Source organism: Salmo trutta, chromosome 4 (genome assembly GCF_901001165.1).
Source record: "Salmo trutta chromosome 4, fSalTru1.1, whole genome shotgun sequence".
NCBI classification, from domain to species: domain Eukaryota; kingdom Metazoa; phylum Chordata; class Actinopteri; order Salmoniformes; family Salmonidae; genus Salmo; species Salmo trutta.
Window position 1 is genome coordinate 61,825,999 of NC_042960.1, and position 21,351 is coordinate 61,847,349.

Consider the following 21,351-nt stretch of genomic DNA (forward strand, 5'->3'; position numbering starts at 1 on the left):
ACAGGACGGTAGATCTCTAGGAAGAGGGTTGGACTGAAAACCCACAGGACGGTAGATCTCTAGGAAGAGGGTTGGACTGAAAACCCACAGGACGGTAGATCTCTAGGAAGAGAGTTGGACTGAAAACCCACAGGACGGTAGATCTCCAGGAAGAGGGTTGGACTGAAAACCCACAGGACGGTAGATCTCCAGGAAGAGGGTTGGACTGAAAACCCACAGGACGGTAGATCTCCAAGAAGAGGTTCGGGCAGCCCTGGACTAGAGTAATGATCTGTGTCATGCGCAATTGTTGTATTTCAGTTGAGCTTATTCAGTAGCACTTGGAAACAAAACATTGTTGCCAACTATTCACAGCGGAGTTACAATGTTGCAATCACTTGGCAGCCATCTGCCTATAGTAGGAAACAGAGTTGTTATCAATAAGCCACATGACACGAGTCACGACCACACGATAGTTCAAATTACAGTAAGCATAATGTATTAACGTCAAGTAGAACTGTAAAGGGTGAGATAAAATTTGAACTTTGGAATCAAGTGCTCTCATAAATGCATGGCCTCATTTCACAAAAATAAGCTTTCGCTCAATGAACCAGCCTTAATACATTTACATATAGTTTCTTAATTTTATTGCCGCGTAAGTGTCCTCTTTCCACTGCTGTGGTGATGAAGGCATCCAGCTTTTGTCAAATTAACATCAAAAGTATTTTTTTGTTTGTTGCATTTTAGCTAACACTAACCCTTTTCCTAACCTCAGTCTCCTAACCGGCTACGTTAATTCTCCTAACCTGCTACAAAAAGTCAAATCTGACATTAATTTGAAAAAAAGCTGGATCCATTCTAGCCATGACTGGCCAGCCCTTGTGTTCGTAGACAGCCATGTTTTGTTATTTGTTAGGCCTAATTAAAATGTTAATGCCTAGGCTAAATTAAATTAGATGCTAAATTACATAGAGATTAAATTAGAGAGGCCTAGATTGTATTTGTAAACAGCTGTGTGTTATTTATTCATGAAAATATTCATACAAATAGCCTGTAAGACAGGTTGTTCTCAAATGATTTTATACACCTATATTTTGAAGTTGTTTTTATTACTGTGTAGGTGACTTGTTATTCTAGGCTAAATTATGTTTTATTTTTTAATTATATTCATTTATAATTTATAGCAGGGATCAAGACGCAATGTTTTGCTTAGACATGGAATCTCTAGACCATGTTAGTTCTATCCAAGACGCAACGGGCAATGTTTTGCTTAAGCTAATTTCTCTTCTGTTAAGACTAATTACAATCATGTAAATCTGATTTTGAGCCCTGTGGGTAGCCGCCCTAATGTGTTTCGCACCAAATGCATATGGATGTCCGGTAAATGTACATCCTGACGGAAACCCTGACACATACTGTAGTCGTCCTAGTGACTGGTGATGTCACCATAACCTCTACCATCCAAATGCTGACTGGCACTTCATCTACAGGTCACATCAGTTACCCCCACCACCTCTATTGTAAGAGGCCATTGACTAGGATACAATATCTGGGCCTGTGTGTGTATGTGTATGTGTGTGTGTGTGCGCTCTTCCCTGTCCCCGATTGCTCCTCTTTTCCTGTCTGAGTGTTTTGCTCCATCCGCACGGCCACGTTTCTCACCGCTGGGCAAGTGTGTTTGTATATGAGAGGGTGTGTATTTGTTGTTGGAGTATGTTTTGCCCAGCGGTGTATCTGACCACAATCTCATACCAGACAAGCCAAGGCGATGCCCCCTCATTGAATAAAATCCACCCGTTGTCTCCCTGAAGCAGGCTAGTGCTCCCAGGGGCCAAGGAAGGCTTGTATAACTAACCACAGGGGCTCTCTCTTTGTGTGTTTGCGCACGTGTGTATGTACAGTCGTGCTCCTTTTTCAACTCCAACGCGGTGCCCTTGAAGCTGGCCCTGGTGAACTCCGACCCTCTGGGAGAGGAGATCAACGTCATGTTCAAGGTGGGTGGCTGGGACACGCTGATCCTAGATCAGCATTCCTACTTTAAACACACCTGGGATATATTGAGAGTGCTGACCTAGGACCAGTTTTGCCTTGTAAATAGCTGATCCAATATTAACACTCCTATTCTGGCCACGTTTTGTGAATGGGGGCCCACACATACAAATAGAATAGCTATAAGATTAGATGACTAGATCCTATTTCTATGGAGCCAGAGTCTCTGAAAAGATGCAAAGTTCCATAGACAAGCAATTTATCACAAATGTAATACTAAGTAATCCATGAAATACCTTGACACGTTCTAGAACACATTCTCTGCATGACTTACAGCAGACTTCACCATTCCTTCTGGAGTATTTGAAGCTTGAAGGAATGCAGGAATACATTCTAAAGAGATCCCTTTGTGTTTTGATGCTATAACAGCTTAATATCAACGCTGCTTTGTACATTATCTTCCCCATAGGGAAGAGATCAGTTACTACTCGTTTGCATTGTCTTTCATAGTTGAAACGGCACCACCTGCTGGCATAATATAACACCAGACCCTGACGATAGAATGTGTATGGAGTCTTTGTTTGACCAGACTTGCAGACACACAGATGGAATGAAACTCCTTAATGAGAATATTAGAATAAGTCTCTGTGAATGGTAACTAATGTGTGTGTGTGTGTGTGGTCTACTAGGTGGGAGAAGACCTGAGGCAGGACATGCTGGCTCTGCAGATGATCCGGGTCATGGACCGCATCTGGCTTCAGGAGGGACTGGACTTGCGCATCGTCAACTTCAAATGCATCTCCACCGGGAAAGACAACGGTACTACACACAGACTAGAACTCACACTCAAATCACCAGCTAAATCATTCTGATTTGAAGGAAACTTACTGAAACCTGTTTGTCCCCATGACAACACAACCTCTGTGGCTCTGATTCTACCATTCTGGCCATTATAAAACTAGCTTCAAAGTGGATGCCACAGCACCGTCACGGCCATATTTCAATGGGTGATTGTTAGATGATTGCTGATGAACTTGGTGCTCTGCGTCATATTACATCCGGGTTTACTAATTTATAATTAAATGTGTACTCATGCCATGCCTGCAGTTTTGACGTGGTTCTGTATGTGTGTTGCCAGGAATGGTGGAGCTGGTGCCGTCCTCTGACACCCTGAGGAAAATACAGGCGGAGTACGGAGTGACGGGCTCCTTTAAGGACAAGCCCCTGGCGGAGTGGCTCCGCAAGTACAACCCTGCTGAGGACGAGTACGACAAGGTAACTGTCTGACCCCAAAACTTTACCCTCTAACCTTTGAACCCTAACACAGACTCCTACAGAGGGTAAGGTTGTGAAGATGAATAACTGATGATATGACTTGTACTCTTTATTTCTTGTCTGTATTCATTATGCATATGTTCCACACTGATTTGTCCTTGATATCAATGCATGATTCAGCAGAAAGTCCCAATTTATATATGCAGATCTCTACTGAGCATTAGCTCAGAGTTCCGAGTTCCTTTTAGATTGAGAACAAGATACTGTAAGGCTTTTCACACTGAGCTGAATGGCGCCAAGTCAAGCTGTTCTGAGCTGCCCTGGTTACACATCCATCATAGTTGCTGGAACAGTGCTGAAGAGGGCAATGTGAACCAAAGAAATCCAATCCAGCACAGTTTGGTTTGGCTCGGCATGATAGTGTATCTGACGAAGACTCTCTGCCCCTCTCTGTGTGTGTCCAGGCTTCGGAGAACTTCATCTACTCGTGTGCGGGCTGCTGCGTGGCCACCTACGTGCTGGGTATCTGCGACCGCCACAACGACAACATCATGCTGCGCTCCACCGGTCACATGTTCCACATCGACTTTGGCAAGTTTCTGGGCCACGCCCAGATGTTCGGCAGCTTCAAAAGGTAAGAATGTTACCTGCGGGGGTCTAAGCTGCTTCCTTCAGAACACATGTAACAGTGTTAGCATGGGTAAGCTGCTTCCTTCAGAACACACGTTGTAACAGTGTTAGCATGGGTAAGCTGCTTCCTCCAGAACACATGTAACAGTATTAGCATGGGTAAGCTGCTTCCTTCAGAACACATGTAACAGTGTTAGCATGGGTAAGCTGCTTCCTTCAGAACACATGTAACAGTGTTAGCATGGGTAAGCTGCTTCCTTCAGAACACATGTAACAGTATTAGCATGGGTAAGCTGCTTCCTCCAGAACACACGTTGTAACAGTGTTAGCATGGGTAAGCTGCTTCCTCCAGAACACACGTTGTAACAGTGTTAGCATGGGTAAGCTGCTTCCTCCAGAACACACGTTGTAACAGTATTAGCATGGGTAAGCTGCTTCCTTCAGAACACATGTAACAGTGCTAACATGGGTAAGCTGCTTCCTCCAGAACACACGTAACAGTATTAGCATGGGTAAGCTGCTTCCTTCAGAACACATGTAACAGTATTAGCATGGGTAAGCTGCTTCCTCCAGAACACACGTTGTAACAGTATTAGCATGGGTAAGCTGCTTCCTCCAGAACACACGTAACAGTATTAGCATGGGTAAGCTGCTTCCTTCAGAACACATGTAACAGTATTAGCATGGGTAAGCTGCTTCCTTCAGAACACATATAACAGTGTTAGCATGGGTAAGCTGCTTCCTCCAGAACACATGTAACAGTGTTAGCATGGGTAAGCTGCTTCCTCCAGAACACATGTAACAGTGTTAGCATGGGTAAGCTGCTTCCTCCAGAACACATGTAACAGTGTTAGCATGGGTAAGCTGCTTCCTCCAGAACACACGTTGTAACAGTATTAGCATGGGTAAGCTGCTTCCTCCAGAACACATGCAACAGTGCTAGTATGGGTTGAAATCTGACCCACTACTCTTCTAGCACACTCCCTCCCCCCTAACTTTTACTGTTTCTTCCCACTCCTTAGTAAAAGTCAATTGTGTGCTTAGTTAAAATACTAGAAGTAAAGGTTTATTGACAACAAGGACATGTGCTCTGAGAACCATTTGTACTCAAGATGGGGCCTGAGTGTTCTTTCTCTGACTTAGACCTGGGAAACCAGAAAGTAAGAGGCAAAACAGAAAGTAGGTTGCATGTTGTTCTCAGCTGTCCATACAAAATGACATGTAGGCCTAGCTTGGTTCAAGATGGACTCTGCAGTGGGTGGAAACAGTGGCACTGTCCGCCCCACCGCTGTTGTTTTTGTTTTGTTGACGAAGTGAAGGTGAGGAGTGTCGTGGTATAAACATGTGCAGTAGATATTCTGCTGTTCTATCGCACGTCAATGTCTGAGGGAAGAAAACTTAGTTTGTTGTTTGTAGTAACTTAGCTGTTGTAATATTGCAAACAGATGTGGCAATTTCACCATTTAAGGATTCCAGCTTTAAACCAGACTGAATGCTATGCTCACCATTTAACCAGGTTACATGTGTCCCATGTTTTATTGAGCCTTTCTCTCCCTCCCCTTCTCCCAGGGACCGTGCTCCATTCGTGCTTACCTCTGACATGGCCTACGTGATCAATGGGGGAGAGAGGCCCACCAGTCGCTTCCAGCTGTTTGTGGACCTGTGCTCCCAGGCCTACAACCTCATCCGCAAACACTCAGGCCTCATCCTCAACCTGCTCTCCCTGGTAATAACTAAAACTCTGCTGCAAGTTCCAGTTCTAGCCTGGTCCCATATCAGCATGTACTCTGTAGCCTACTCCTATGGTTGTTTTCATGCCAAACATTTAACGTGACAACGACCAAAGGAGTCGGAAATGGAACAAAAACACATCTGGGACCAGACTAGTTAAGACCAAGTTCAAGTCGTACAACTACATTGGCCTTTTATAGGAATTTACCTGGCATTTCTTGAGTTTGCATGATAAATAATTCACACCAATGGAGGCCAAGGTACACAGGACAGCTGAAAGATGGATCAGTCACAGGACCACTGACGGATGGATGGGTCACAGAGACTGCTTCATGAAATAAGTGTTTTTAATAGTGTGATGCCAGCCCAGTCAATAACTGGTAATGGTTACTCTCCTGTTGCCTGGGTCATTTTGAGCCCTCTTCTTGGTCTAAGGAATTTCTTGAGTGTACCTTAGTGATTCAAATGCTCTACTCTAGCCTCCAATCAAACCTTGCTGGCTAAAGTATTACCTTCCTCAAATCATTGGTTCTTATAGTCTTTTGTTACATTATAATGTACAACAAAATGATTTAGTATTGCATTTGCAATTATAAAACCCTTTTTTACTGTCTCAAAGCAAAACAAATTATTGTGTGTGTGATTGACAGATGACATTGTCAGGCCTACCAGAGCTGACGGGAAATCAGGACCTGAAGTATGTATACGACGCTCTGCAGCCCCAGACCACCGACGCAGAGGCCACCATCTTCTTCACGAGGTACATAGAGACACATATTACCATATATTAAAGATCAACTGACCCTTATGAACCAACTTATCTGGTTTTAAACAGCCTATGTGGCATAGATATAGTTAGAAACAGGGGTTGGAACTGGTACAAGGAACCAAACCGGAAAATAACGTAATATTTTGAGGAACAGAATCAAAACCGGGAACGAATGTGATCTATACTGTTTCGGAACAGAAGCATTATTTTAAAAGCATGGGAACCGGTCATTAATGTTATTTTACGTTTACAGTCACACAAAAAATGCAACAAAGCGCCTATGCAAAGACTTCAATCTGTCACTCAAACTTAATCCAGTGTCTGCCTGCCAGTTGAAAATCTTTGCCTCTGTGAGCTTCCTGCCCCTCCCCCTCTACTAGACTATTACTGATATTACAAGTGTGACTCAGAAATTGGGAAGAGATATTTTTAATTAGAGAAGAATGGATTAACTTTTTCAAAGCTAGTTAAGGATACTAAAGTTATCACATTTCACATTGGATTTATTAACTACAAAAAGGTAAGATGAGTTTTTCTTTTATTATTCTGGTGCCTCTCTACAGACAAGCTTGCTAGCTAGCTAGTTTTGGTCCAACAAAGACATTCAACGTTCCTCCATAGAAGCCGGTCCTCCGTAGGTATAATTCTGTGGGCCTTATTCAGATAATGCAGATAATGCATTACCTTATTCAGATAATGCATAACGTGCCCACGCCATAGAAAGCTGCTCTATCCACAAAGTTTGGTTAAGTAACTTAATGTCAAGCCCCCCCCCAAAAAACAAAAAGGAACAGAAAGGAAGGATATTAACCGTTACTTTTGGGGGGGAGGGGGGTTGAACCGGTTCAGAACTTTTTTGCTGTGGAACAGAACGAAAAAAAGTGGTTCTGTTCAGAACTAAATGATTGGAAAATAATTCTGGTTCCAACCCCTGGTCAGAAACATTCATTCTAGTGTTAATAGGATTGTTTTGGTCATAAAGTCTCTCGCACAAAACACTTTTTGAGTGACTGTGTCACAATGGATTACGATCATGCCCAGTAACAGCTGCTTCTCTCGTGCAATCAGCTGCATGTGCTCTATCCAATCATATAGCAGACAGAACCTCCTGAGAGTGAGACAGACCTGCCCATTACGCAGCCCCTCTGACTTGTTTACATACGACAACACGTCGCCAATTTTATGTTGAAATATCCCTTGGCCCTAAACCCTTCATGGGTTGGCCACTGGCTGATTGAAACAATCAGAACACACCTAACTGCAACTTGTCAATATTCCAAAACCCATTTGCGAGCATCTTGTTTTTCCCCCGACCTGATATGAAACACTGCCAGACAGACGCATACTCTGTTATTAATAGATAGTGAGAAAGTTGTAAAAAACAAAATGGCACTAAAGCACACGTCGCCACTCGCCAGGGACTTGATAAGCTGATTGTGGTCTGGCTGCTCAATATGCTTGCTAGCTACTATTTGCTAGCTTCATTGACAGACAGGGAGTTGGAACTTAGCTTGCCAGCTAGTGATTTTGGGCACTGATAAACATCATGTAGCTTGTGCTTTATTTACGATACTTTGACTGCTGATGAGGAAGTTGTAGACATGTTATTGTTCTCAGCAATCAGTCTTGAGCGTGCAGCCAGACTTTCCCGACTCGACTGACTATATGCAGTGCACCGTCTAGTTTTTCCTGCAAATGTTTTCACTTGGGAAATACTGCACCAAAAACATTAGCTAGATGTAAAATTGCACGACTAAGACCTCTTCAAAAATGTATCAATTAATTACAGATTTTTTTGATTTATCGTAGTTCTAACTATTTTAAGTGACTATTTTCTGAAAGTTGCGACGGTGACTTAGGGTTGCTTATTCCCTCCTGATTCTGGGAATCCTCCAACCAGGATCTCGGGAAAACCAGCGAATTTCTTGAAAGTTCCAGGAATTTTGCAACACTACTCAGGAGGGACAAACGACAGTACCTCCCAGGGTACGAAATGCAAACGTAACACAACCTCAACACAACTCGTTTGGCTTGAGTCATGGCCGCTAGCATTTCTTAATGAGCAGTCTTCAAAAGAAGGCCAAATAGGAAGTGCAATCTACCTTCAACAAAATATATTATATTAGAGGCCATCATCTTCACCAGGTACTGTCTGTCAAGTGTTTGTTTTCCCACAAACTCTCTGATGAATATCTTGAAACAAGGTGCACTGCTCCACTTTGAGCCTCTGTCACAGTCATTGTTCTGCCTTACGGTGCTAAATGCACAAGAAGACATCCTTAACTCTTACTCTGTTTAGTAGCTTGAATTAGTTTCACTTGAAAAAGGCAATCGGAAGTTTCAAATAAAATATAACTTGGCTGAAATGGAATAGTGAGAAACTGTCGACTTTCCCCACAATGCCCAGCTGGTGGCAGCATAACAATGATGTATATAAACCCTGGACTGCAACCAATCCTCCGTCATTAACACAATGGAAAGGTCAAATGCTTTATCTAAGTGTTGGAAGTGTGTGGGTGATGGATAGAAACATTATGGTGCGTTTTGACATGTGGCAGAGAGTAATGTGGGCCCTGGAGAAGGGTTGTGAGAGAAATCACTATTTACCTGATTTGTTTAATATTAATAGTTTACAATTTAATATGCTTAACAAATTGTAAAGACATTTCTTTAGTGCCAATGCTGTGCTTCTGAGAGAGGATGGTTCTTCTCATCCACGTTCACTCCCCGCAGCTGGTCTTGAGGTCAAGGACATGAGATAGAGAGAAGCTTGAGGAACAGATAGACCTGTATTGTTTCAATGTCTCTCTGCTTCTGAGTAACCTGATCACACGGCAAATGACAAAGAGCCTCTGAGAAGTGACCACAGTTCTTCAGCCCATCCTTTTTCATTTACTATCTTCCAAGGGCACAGCTGTGGGGAGATACAGTGAGGGGGAAAAAAATATTTGATCCCCTGCTGATTTTGTGCGTTTGCCCACTGACAAAGAAATGATCAGTCTATAATTTTAATGGTAGGTTTATTTGAACAGTGAGAGACAGAATAACAACAAAAAATCCAGAAAAACGCATGTCAAAAATGTAAAAAATTGATTTGCATTTAGTGGGCAAACATACAAAATCAGCAGGGGATCAAATACTTTTTTCCCTCACTGTAGAAGAGAACGAAGGCTAGCTTGGAGAAGGGAGTAAACGAAACTGCCCTTATCACTTGTTTGTCCGCTATCACCCGATACACCTGGCCACAAGAAGAAAACAGGGAAGCTTATGATGCCTTGATTTGCTGGGGAGGGGTGGAACCAACCAAGACTAAGCAGTTCTTGGGTCTCTGTATTATTCAAGCACTCAATTCACCTTGTATGTGTGTGTTGTATTGACCTGCTCCCTTATTAATAAGTGAATAAAGATTTAGTTTAAGTATAACTCTGACTTGTGTGATAAGTTTGTCCTCTCCTCATTTGATAATACAGAAATAACCACCACAGGGTCTGGGCAGGTGTGATGTCTTTGTATGTTCTGTTTTGTTAAAAATGGTTTTATAAAAGAAAAATGTAATGATACCTGGATTGCTGATACTATGTATTGGCTAATGAGAGGCTTTGAAGCCAGTAAAGCAGTCCCCATAGGAATTAATTGAATTCTATATTATTTCATTTAAATGCTTCAAGGACAAAATTACATGTGTATATAAATACTTTTTTTGTTGTAGTGAGGACAGTAACATTAGTACTTTCTAAAAAGTGTTACTTTAACCCTTGGCCTTTCATGGTTGCGCCCCCTTAGAAATCGAACATAATAAAAAAATCCCCATACAAATCTGTCTAAGCTAGAGATCTGTGTTTTTTTGCATGGGCTGTGTATCAATCCGCCGATATCGCCCTTCCGCATCTGCGGTGAAAGGTGGCAGAGCTAGAGCGGTGTTTGTCAGACCATGAGACATCCCGATATTCAGTCTCTCACGAAAATGTCTGTAGCGTCCGAATGGTTTGGCCTACAAACTATCATCTATTGAAAGCTGAGACTTACGAACACAATGGTGTTCTCCGTTTTGCTCTAGGACACTGACAAGACTTGTATGACTTCTGTCTGATCGGTTTGGGCTACACACTAATATGACCAGTCTATGGAAAGCTGAGACTCTCTCAGACATGATGGGACGCCCACAAGACCCACCTGAATATCCCCAGTGCCAGTTTGAAAAATGAATGGGAGTGTATATATGGAGAAAGTTTAGTACCTAAAATAAGGGATAAATAATGTTTCCTGATCATTCTTATATCTCTGAGAGGACAGACACTTCAGAACAAACTTCCTTTGGATTTTTTTTGGTACTGTTTATTCCATGTAGTGAATCTGTTATTCAATGTGTTTCTATAGCAGTAATGTGAAATTCAATGTTTCATCCCAAAAATGTTTTATATTTTTTTGATTCCTTAAGAATAAACGTGGCAAAAACGAATGTATTTTTATAGCTTCCCAAATAGTTTTTACAATGGTGGTGGAGTACCAAGATGGATTTACAGTGGCTTCAAAACAGCACCCCCTGTTAGTAATCTAGTGTGTGTGTGTGTGTGTGTGTGTGTGTGTCTGGGCCTCCCGTGTGTGTGTGTGTGTGTGTGTGTGTGTGTGTGTGTGTGTGTGTATACATCACCACAGCATAACATCATGAACACCTTAGAACTCCCAGTTACTAGCCTAAAACATTGATGTGAAATGCTGCTATTAGCCATATTATCTACCATTTACCTCCTGTCTCTCTTTTCCCTCTGTGTAATAGATTAATTCAACAACATACTCCCTTTTGTCTGAAGTTGAACCTTCTTTCCCTCCCTCCAGGTTGATCGAATCCAGCCTGGGCAGCGTGGCCACCAAGTTCAACTTCTTCATCCACAACCTGGCCCAGCTGCGCTTCTCTGGCTTGCCGTCCAATGACGAACCCATCCTCTCCTTCTCCCCCAAGACCTACACGCTGAAGCAGGAGGGACGCATCCGCGATGCCTCCATCTTCTCCTTCCAGAAGAGATACAACCCCGACAAGCACTACGTGAGTCTCCAACCAGAGACGTACATATATTCATGTCTACTGATGTGTTTTCATACACCATGGTCTCACCGTTCCTTCACTGACAGGGCCTAGCTTTCCCATAGGATGCCAGAAGAACACAAGTCTGGCATACACAGTTCTTTGTGTAAATCAGATTATATAGAGAAGTCACAACATTAATGGAATTCTGACTAAGATGAGCTAAAACTCCTCCTTCTCTTCCACCTCCTGTAGACGTACGTGGTGAGGCTCCTGCGAGAGGGGCAGAGTGAGGCCCAGTTTCTCTTCCGCACCTTCGATGAGTTCCAGGAGCTCCACAACAAGCTGTGCATCCTCTTCCCTCTGTGGAAGCTGCCAGGGTACACACAGACACACACACACACAGACAGACACGTGTGGAGAACCTAGAACCTGAGGCTGTCTGGAAGTGGCATAGCATTACTCTGTTCCCAAAAATACGTGGTAAAGGTTGAAAGTCTGCCTTATTGGACCTTAGAAAGCCAAAGTGGGAGATACACCAAAGGTAGCTCCCACTTGTACCACAGATGCACCCTTCTGGTTAGTGCACTAATCTTTCCCCATCCCCTCCCTAGGTTCCCTAATAGGATGGTGCTGGGCCGTACCCACATCAAGGACGTGGCGGCCAAGAGGAAGATTGAGCTCAACGGTTATGTTCAAAACCTGTTGAGGAGTTCCACAGAGGTCACACAGGTGACTTACACACACACACACACCCACCCACCTAACCACCACATCCACCTATCCATCCACACACCTAACCACCACATCCATCTATCCATCCACACACCTAACCACCACATCCACCTATCCATCCACACACCTAACCACCCCATCCACCTATCCATCCACACACCTAACCACCACATCCATCTATCCATCCATACACCTAACCACCACATCCATCTATCCATCCACACACCTAACCACCACATCCACCTATCCATCCACACACCTAACCACCACATCCACCTATCCATCCACACACCTAACCACCACATCCACCTATCCATCCACACACCTAACCACCACATCCATCTATCCATCCACACACCTAACCACCACATCCATCTATCCATCCACACACCTAACCACCACATCCACCTATCCATCCACACACCTAACCACCACATCCACCTATCCATCCACACACCTAACCACCACATCCATCTATCCATCCACACACCTAACCACCACATCCACCTATCCATCCACACACCTAACCACCACATCCATCTATCCATCCACACACCTAACCACCACATCCATCTATCCATCCACACACCTAACCACCACATCCACCTATCCATCCACACACCTAACCACCACATCCACCTATCCATCCACACACCTAACCACCACATCCATCTATCCATCCACACACCTAACCACCACATCCATCTATCCATCCACACACCTAACCACCACATCCACCTATCCATCCACACACCTAACCACCACATCCACCTATCCATCCACACACCTAACCACCACATCCATCTATCCATCCACACACCTAACCACCACATCCACCTATCCATCCACACACCTAACCACCACATCCATCTATCCATCCACACACCTAACCACCACATCCACCTATCCATCCACACACCTAACCACCACATCCACCTATCCATCCACACACAAGTAAAAAGCCCAAAGCACTTCATTTTTACTGATCATTTTCTCTTTATCAGTGTGATCTTATCTATACATTCTTCCATCCGATCGCGAGAGACGACAAGACGGAAGGATTGGAGGCGACGGCCAGAGCACCAGGTAAACCTGAGCCCACTCTATGTATGACCATTGTCGCCACTAGAGTTTTTAAAGAGTGATTTGTTCTGCAGATTCGCCACCGTTGAGTCCCACCTCCGGCAGAGTGGAGGGGGAGGTGAAGCTGTCTGTGTCCTACAGGAACAGCACACTCTTTATCATGGTCATGCACATCCGGGACCTGGTGAGTACGGTGGCTCACAGGGCCCAATCCTAACTAGCGCACCACTCAAAACTTTTGGCATTTTTATAATGAATTTAAATTTCTTATCCTCAGCCTTACAGATTGGGCAAAGGCAGCGTGGTGGTTCATTTACCATTAAACATATCTCAAGGGACATTTATTTGCCCCTGATGGGATGAATAAAGTTGTATTGGATTGAATTACGAACGTGAATCCTCAGTTTGGCCTTAGCTAATGCTCCATTAACTAACATCCGCCTGCTCATAGGTATCTGAGGAGGGGACAGACCCTAACCCCTATGTGAAAACCTACCTGCTCCCAGACCCCCACAAAACCTCCAAGCGCAAAACAAAGATATCCAGGAAGACCAGGAACCCCACTTTCAACGAAATGGTGAGTGAAATCGGTGTAGCATGTTGGTCATTTCCATTAGGGCCCTGTAGCAAATTGTCATAGTTAACGGCTTTGTGTCCTGACCTGCTGTGTCACTTTGTAACTGTTCTCCTGATCTGCTTGTGTGACTGATCTAACTTATACAAACTGCTGCTAACTCAGGCCACCTGCTGCTAGCATGTGCTAACTAGTCTGACTACCTCCTCAGCTGGTGTACAGTGGCTACAGCAAGGAGACCCTGGGGCTGCGGGAGCTACAACTGAGCGTGCTCAGTGCCGAGTCGCTCAGAGAGAACTGCTACCTAGGCGGCGTCACGCTCACACTCAAAGACTTCGACCTCAGCAAGGAGACGATCAAGTGGTACAAGCTGACCGCCGTGCCCTACTTCTAGATGACTCCACCTGAGAGAAACGCTGCTTATCAAGAAAACTCCCGAGATACACCTATTTAAGGGCAGCGGAACACCCCAGGGTGGTGCCTGAAATCCTCCCCCTTCCTCCTCAAGCTTAAGGCCCTGTCCAGAAACCGCCCCTAGCCCCTTACACCTTAAGGCCCTGTCCAGAAACCGCCCCTAGCCCCTTACACCTTAAGGCCCTGTCCAGAAACCGCCCCTAGCCCCTTACACCTTAAGGCCCTGTCCAGAAACCGCCCCTAGCCCCTTACACCTTAAGGCCCTGTCCAGAAACCGCCCCAGCCCCTTACACCTTAAGGCCCTGTCCAGAAACCGCCCCCAGCCCCTTACACCTTAAGGCCCTGTCCAGAAACCGCCCCCAGCCCCTTACACCTTAAGGCCCTGTCCAGAAACCGCCCCCAGCCCCTTACACCTTAAGGCCCTGTCCAGAAACCGCCCCTAGCCCCTTACACCTTAAGGCCCTGTCCAGAAACCGCCCCTAGCCCCTTACACCTTAAGGCCCTGTCCAGAAACCGCCCCTAGCCCCTTACACCTTAAGGCCCTGTCCAGAAACCGCCCCCTAGCCCCTTACACCTTAAGGCCCTGTCCAGAAACCGCCCCCAGCCCCTTACACCTTAAGGCCCTGTCCAGAAACCGCCCCCAGCCCCTTACACCTTAAGGCCCTGTCCAGAAACCGCCCCCAGCCCCTTACACCTTAAGGCCCTGTCCAGAAACCGCCCCCAGCCCCTTACACCTTAAGGCCCTGTCCAGAAACCGCCCCCAGCCCCTTACACCTTAAGGCCCTGTCCAGAAACCGCCCCTAGCCCCTTACACCTTAAGGCCCTGTCCAGAAACCGCCCCCAGCCCCTTACACCTTAAGGCCCTGTCCAGAAACCGCCCCTAGCCCCTTACACCTTAAGGCCCTGTCCAGAAACCGCCCCCAGCCCCTTACACCTTAAGGCCCTGTCCAGAAACCGCCCCCAGCCCCTTACACCTTAAGGCCCTGTCCAGAAACCGCCCCCAGCCCCTTACACCTTAAGGCCCTGTCCAGAAACCGCCCCTAGCCCCTTACACCTTAAGGCCCTGTCCAGAAACCGCCCCCAGCCCCTTACACCTTAAGGCCCTGTCCAGAAACCGCCCCCAGCCCCTTACACCTTAAGGCCCTGTCCAGAAACCGCCCCCAGCCCCTTACACCTTAAGGCCCTGTCCAGAAACCGCCCCTAGCCCCTTACACCTTAAGGCCCTGTCCAGAAACCGCCCCTAGCCCCTTACACCTTAAGGCCCTGTCCAGAAACCGCCCCCAGCCCCTTACACCTTAAGGCCCTGTCCAGAAACCGCCCCCAGCCCCTTACACCTTAAGGCCCTGTCCAGAAACCGCCCCCAGCCCCTTACACCTTAAGGCCCTGTCCAGAAACCGCCCCCAGCCCCTTACACCTTAAGGCCCTGTCCAGAAACCGCCCCCAGCCCCTTACACCTTAAGGCCCTGTCCAGAAACCGCCCCTAGCCCCTTACACCTTAAGGCCCTGTCCAGAAACCGCCTCTTACCCCTTTTGGCACTTCATGTAGATCTCAAAGAATTCTAAGCAATATGGTTGTAGCACCGACCTTTCAGCTCTACACAAGTGCCTAGATAAATGGAGGCTAGGGGTTTATTCTGGGTGGGGCCATTCTCTCCCTCACTAATCAAGGTTTTTTTCTCATTGTAGCAAACAATCTCCACTTATTTAGTTTGTCCTAAACTATAACACGAGAGCTGTAATGTTTTGTACATTTTGACATTCGAGGACCAAAACATCTTACCTTCAGAAGAGTATATATAGATTGACACTTCTTTTTTTTTTTTTATATATATATAGTGACTCATTTTTACTTTTTTTTTTTTCTTCTACGTAAACAAATAGGAAGTGTCTGGTTTCCTGCTAAGCTAGCTGAGAACGTCTGGGAACGTGCCCATCACAAACCAGACTCCAGGAAAGAGAGTGTTCTTGTGTTTCCCAATCACATGCCAAAAGAACTGATGATGGCAAACCACTCTTCCAAAGGGGAACCGATCATGGTGCCTTGTTTGTGTTCACAATCTCTTATACACTCCACTTTAGCCTTATTGCAATGTATTTTATAAAACAAATTATGATATCCCAATTGAAAAAATACATCTATTCTGTGAAAAAATGTCAACAGTTCTCAGTGTGAGCAGGGTGCTGGACAAGCATCAGAAGGTGTTGGAACGGTCGGCTCCCACTTGTATGCACACTACCATATATTTATTATGGTAAATACTTGACTTTTCACTGCACACTTTTGGGGAAGACAAGTTGCCTCAATGCTGATCCAATGCCAGTTTTTTTTCTATTTCACCTCCTATTGGTTTTAAGGGTAGAATTTGGAGTGGGGTAAGCTGATCCTAGATTTGTGCTCAAGCGGTAACTCTGACCTGGAGCTATCTGGACACAAAAAGGGAAGACATCCAGGGCAGGAGATGCACTGCTTCCTCTGAGCTGCCTACAAACCTAAAGATGAAATAATGAATTCATCCAGGAGGGGTTTTAAGAGAATGTCAACAAAGACAATTATGATAAGCATCACTCACGCTATGAATAGTGACTTGATCTTCTATTTTAATGACTGTATGAGTTTCTATTAACATGGCCAGTTATTTATTCTTAATTGGTTACCTTAACCCGAATGAATCGGTGTGTACTGTAATCCCTCTTTCCTAAAGCAAATTAAATGTTTTTTGAACAAAGATTGTGACACAGTTTTTTATGATAAGGGCCAATATAATCTGTGATATTGACTCTCATTTAGAGAGAGGTCTATATTTCCATATCCCAACAACCGGATGTTCCGTTTTTCAGGGGAAATTAAAAAAGCCTGCGACTTCCACTTTTAGATGTCAGCAAGGTAGCACTCAATTTTAACTCCTCCACATTCAGTTTTTCACAATTCCTGACATTTAATCTAAGTAGAAATTCCCTGTTTTAGGTCAGTTAGGATCACCACTTTATTTTTAAGAATGTGAAATGTCAGAATAATAGTAGAGAGAATGATTTATTTCAGCTTTTATTTCTTTCATCACATTCCCAGTGGGTCAGAAGTTTACATACACTCAATTAGTATTTGGTAGCATTGCCTTTTAAATTGTTCAACTTGGGTCAAATGTTTCGGGTAGCCTTCCAAAAGCTCCCACAATAAGTTGGGTGCATTTTGGCCCATTCCTCCTGACCAGAGCTGGTGTAACTGAGTCAGGTTTGTAGGCCTCCTTGCTCGCACACGCTTTTTCAGTTCTGCCCACAAATTTCCTATAGGATTGAGGTCAGGGCTTTGTGATGTCCACTCCAATACCTTGACTTTGTTGTCCTTAAGCCATTTTGCCACAACTTTGGAAGAATGCTTGGGGTCATTGTCCATTTGGAAGACCCATTTGCGACCAAGCTTTAACTTCCTGACTGATGTCTTGAGGTGTTGTTTAAATATATCCACATCATTTTCTATCATGATGCCATCGATTTTGTGAAGTGCACCAGTCCCTCCTGCAGCAAAGCACCGCCACAACATGATACTGCCACCCCCGTGCTTCACGGTTGGGATGGTGTTCTTCGGCTTGCAAGCCTCCCCCTTTTTCCACCAAACATAACGATGGTTATTATGTTTCTATTTTTGTTTCATCGGACCAGAGGACATTTTTCCAAAAAGTACGATCTTTGTCCCCATGTGCAGTTGCAAACCGTAGCCTGGCTTTTTTATGGCGGTTTTGGAGCAGTGGCTTCTTCCTTGTTGAGTGGCCTTTTCAGGTCGATATAGGACTCGTTTTACTGTGGCTATAGATACTTTTGTACCTGTTTCCTCCAGCATCTTCACAAGATCCTTTGCTGTTGTTCTCGGATTGATTTGCACTTTTTGCACAAAGTACGTTCATCTCTAGGAGACAACGCGTCTCCTTCCTGAGCGGTATGGCGGCTGCGTGGTCCCATGGTGTTTACAATTGCGTACTATTGTTTGTATAGATGAACGCGGTGCCTTCAGGCATTTGTTAATTGCTCCCAAGGATGAACCAGACTTTTGGAGGTCTACAATTTTTTTCCTGAGGTCTTGGCTGATTTCTTTTGATTTTTCCCATGATGTCAAGCAAAGAGGCACTGAGTTTGAAGGTAGGCCTTGAAATACATCTGCAGGTACACCTCCAATTGACTCAAATTATGTCAATTAGCCTACCAGAAGCTTCTAAAGCCATGACATAATTTTCTGGAATTTTCCAAGCTGTTTAAAGGCACAGTCAACTTAGTGTATGTAAACTTCTGACCCACTGGAATTGTGATACAGTGAAATAATCTGTCTGTAAACAATTGTTGGAAAAATTACTTGTGTCGTGCACAAAATAGATATCCTAACCGACTTGCCAAAACTATAGTTTGTTAACAAGAAATTTGTGGAGTGGTTGAAAAATGAGTTTTTGTATGTGTATGTAAACTTCCAACTTCAGCTGTAGGTAAGGGTAAAACGACTATGCATAGATAAAACGGCGATATACCGCTCATTGAGTGCCAGCGTCGGTTTGTGGTGGTAAATAGATGGCTACGAAAAATATAGTGTGATCTACAGCTTATCTTGAGGTACTCAGGCGTGCAATACACCAAGACTCATTTAATATTAGACATCGTGCACCACCTGTTATTTGCAAATAAACACACACCCCCACCCATCGTCTTACCGGACGTAGCTGTTCTGTCCTGACGATGTTTATTATCCGTGTCGTCGTTCAGCCACGACTCTGTGACACATAAGATATTACCGTTTTTATTGTCCCGTTGGTAGGATAGTCTTGAACGGAGCTCATCCAGTTTATTCTCCGGTGATTGCACATTGGCCAATAGAACGGATGGTAGGGTTACCCAGTCGATGATGAATTCTCATATAGGCGCCCTGATCTGCGCCCCCTGTATTTTCAGCCATTTCTTTAACGCCTGCTACGTTGGGCTAGTATTTCCATGCACCTGATTATCTCTCGAGGATCCAAAGGGCCAGGCAACCCTTGGGTTCTCATTCGAAGCAGTAACCACAGTGCGGCCAATGTGTACTATAGTCCTGACACTCTTAGATCAGAAGAATTGGGCTGCCTGTCTAAATGCAGCCTTAATGTGTGTCGTTTTAAGATTCCCACAGAGGCATGGCACATTTACCTGAACTATGGAAACTTAGGAGGGAACTCAGAAAGAACGTTGGCTCGAAGCTGTTCCACAAAACCTCAGTGGAAATCGGTGCTAAAACAGCTAACAGTAAGTACCTTTTTTGTATTTGTAAAATTATCTTTAAATTATATTTAAGTTGCGTGTTCAAGGTTTCCAAAACTATTGTAATCAAGGATCAATTGTTTTTGGATACAATTTACTCCAGTCAATTGTTTAAAGCTTTGATCAATTCCCCTCAGGTAATCCAAGAGGGGTCCAATGACTCCAATCAATCAATGAAATGCATTGGAGTCGGGCAGACTGGGACCAGAAATCGGCCCCGGCATTTAACACATCGGACAATTATCTTTCCTTTGCCCCCATTATTAGCCAGACAATTATCATTTTGCAGTAAAAACCCAAATTAGACAGGCCCACTGGCCTAAAAAAACATTTTATTAAACTGAACAAAAATATAAATGCAATAATGCAACAATTTGAAAGATTTATAAGGAAAGTCAATTGACATAAATTCCTTAGGTTCAAATCTATGGATTTCACATGACTGGGAATAAAGATATGCATTTGTTGGTCACAGATACCTTTTTTTAAAGTAGCGGCGTGGATAAGAAAACCAGTATCTGCTGTGACCACCATTTGCCTCATGCAGCGTGATACATCTCCACATAGAGTTGACCAGGATGTTGATTGTGGCCTGTGGAATGTTGTCCCACTCCTTCAATGGCTGTGTAAAGTTGCTGGATATTGGCGGGAACTGAAACACGCTGTTGTTCACGTCAACCCAGGGCATCCCAAACGTGCTCAATGGGTGGCAACATGTCTGGTGAGTATGCAGGCCATGGAAGAACTGGGACATTTTAAGCTTCCAGGAATTGTGTACAGAAATCTGATGAGCTTCCCTGAGATGGTTTCTGACAGTTTGTGCAGAAATTCTTCGGTTGTGCAAACCCACAGTTTGATCAGATGTCCGGTGGCTGGTCTCAGACAATCCCGGATGAGAAGAAGCTGGATGTGGAATTCCTGGACTGGCGTGGTTACATGTGGTCTGCGGTTGTGAGGCCGGTTGGACGGACTGACAAATTCTCTAAAACGACGTTGGAGGCGGCTTATGGTAGTGAAATTAACATTAAATTGCCTGGCAACCGTTCTGCTGGACATTTCTGCAGTCAGCATGTCAATCGCACGCTCCCTCGAGACATCTGTGACATTGTGTTGTGTGACAAAACTGCACATTTTAGAGTGGCCTTTTATTGTCCCCAGCACAAGGTGCACATGTGTAATACTCATGCTGTTTAATCAGCTTCTTGATATGCCACACCTGTCACCTGATATGCCACACCTATCTTGGGAAAGGTGAAATGCTCAATAACAGGGATTTAAAACAAATTTGTGCACAACATTTGAGAGAAATAAGCTTTTTTGGCTTATGGGAAATTTCTGGGATCTTTTATTTCAGCTCATGAAATATGTTGTTTATATTTTTGAGTGTAGATGGACAAGCATTCTTTCCATGTTACAGCCCAAAAATACAATTATACTACTCATCTGACCAAAAATAGGGTTGATTTGAGAGTGGATATATCACCAGCTCCATCCCTCAGCTTGACAGCTAAACAAGTTGCAGGGCTGCGGTTCATTTAGCTGAGAAAGAAATTCAGGAATACTTTTTTTTTTTTAAGTATCTTTTTTTAATTATATTTTTTAAGATAAGACATCACTACGTGTATATTTTTCTGAATAAACATAAAATAGCGTTAAAAGTAAAAAAATAATAATAATCACAAGAATTGACTTTCAAAAGATAAAGTTCCTAAAAGAAAATTCAAAAAAAATAAGGATAAAAAGCCAGGGGTTACAGTTGTATAAACTTATGATAGAGTTGTAAGAATACAGTGTTTGTTTTTTGTTATTGACAAAAATAAATATTTTTAATCTGTCCCTAAATGCAATATATTTTTACTTGAAATCCAATGTCTATTA

At 44.1% G+C, this 21,351-nt stretch overlaps 1 protein-coding gene across 1 annotated transcript in view; it reads left to right on the forward strand.

The window, feature by feature from the left end:
• The window catches only part of LOC115192791 (phosphatidylinositol 4-phosphate 3-kinase C2 domain-containing subunit alpha), a 69,505-nt gene extending 52,577 nt beyond the window's left edge, over positions 1-16,928 (forward strand). The window contains exons 21-33 of the mRNA XM_029751648.1: positions 1,881-1,973; positions 2,658-2,787; positions 3,107-3,243; positions 3,708-3,877; positions 5,443-5,599; positions 6,255-6,364; positions 11,210-11,417; positions 11,652-11,776; positions 12,011-12,128; positions 13,136-13,217; positions 13,289-13,398; positions 13,666-13,791; positions 14,000-16,928. Of these exons, the coding sequence (XP_029607508.1) occupies positions 1,881-1,973; positions 2,658-2,787; positions 3,107-3,243; positions 3,708-3,877; positions 5,443-5,599; positions 6,255-6,364; positions 11,210-11,417; positions 11,652-11,776; positions 12,011-12,128; positions 13,136-13,217; positions 13,289-13,398; positions 13,666-13,791; positions 14,000-14,182 (1,749 nt within the window). The 3' untranslated portion in view covers positions 14,183-16,928. The remainder of the gene's footprint in view (positions 1-1,880; positions 1,974-2,657; positions 2,788-3,106; positions 3,244-3,707; positions 3,878-5,442; positions 5,600-6,254; positions 6,365-11,209; positions 11,418-11,651; positions 11,777-12,010; positions 12,129-13,135; positions 13,218-13,288; positions 13,399-13,665; positions 13,792-13,999) is intronic.
• The last annotated feature ends 4,423 nt before the right edge of the window (positions 16,929-21,351 follow it).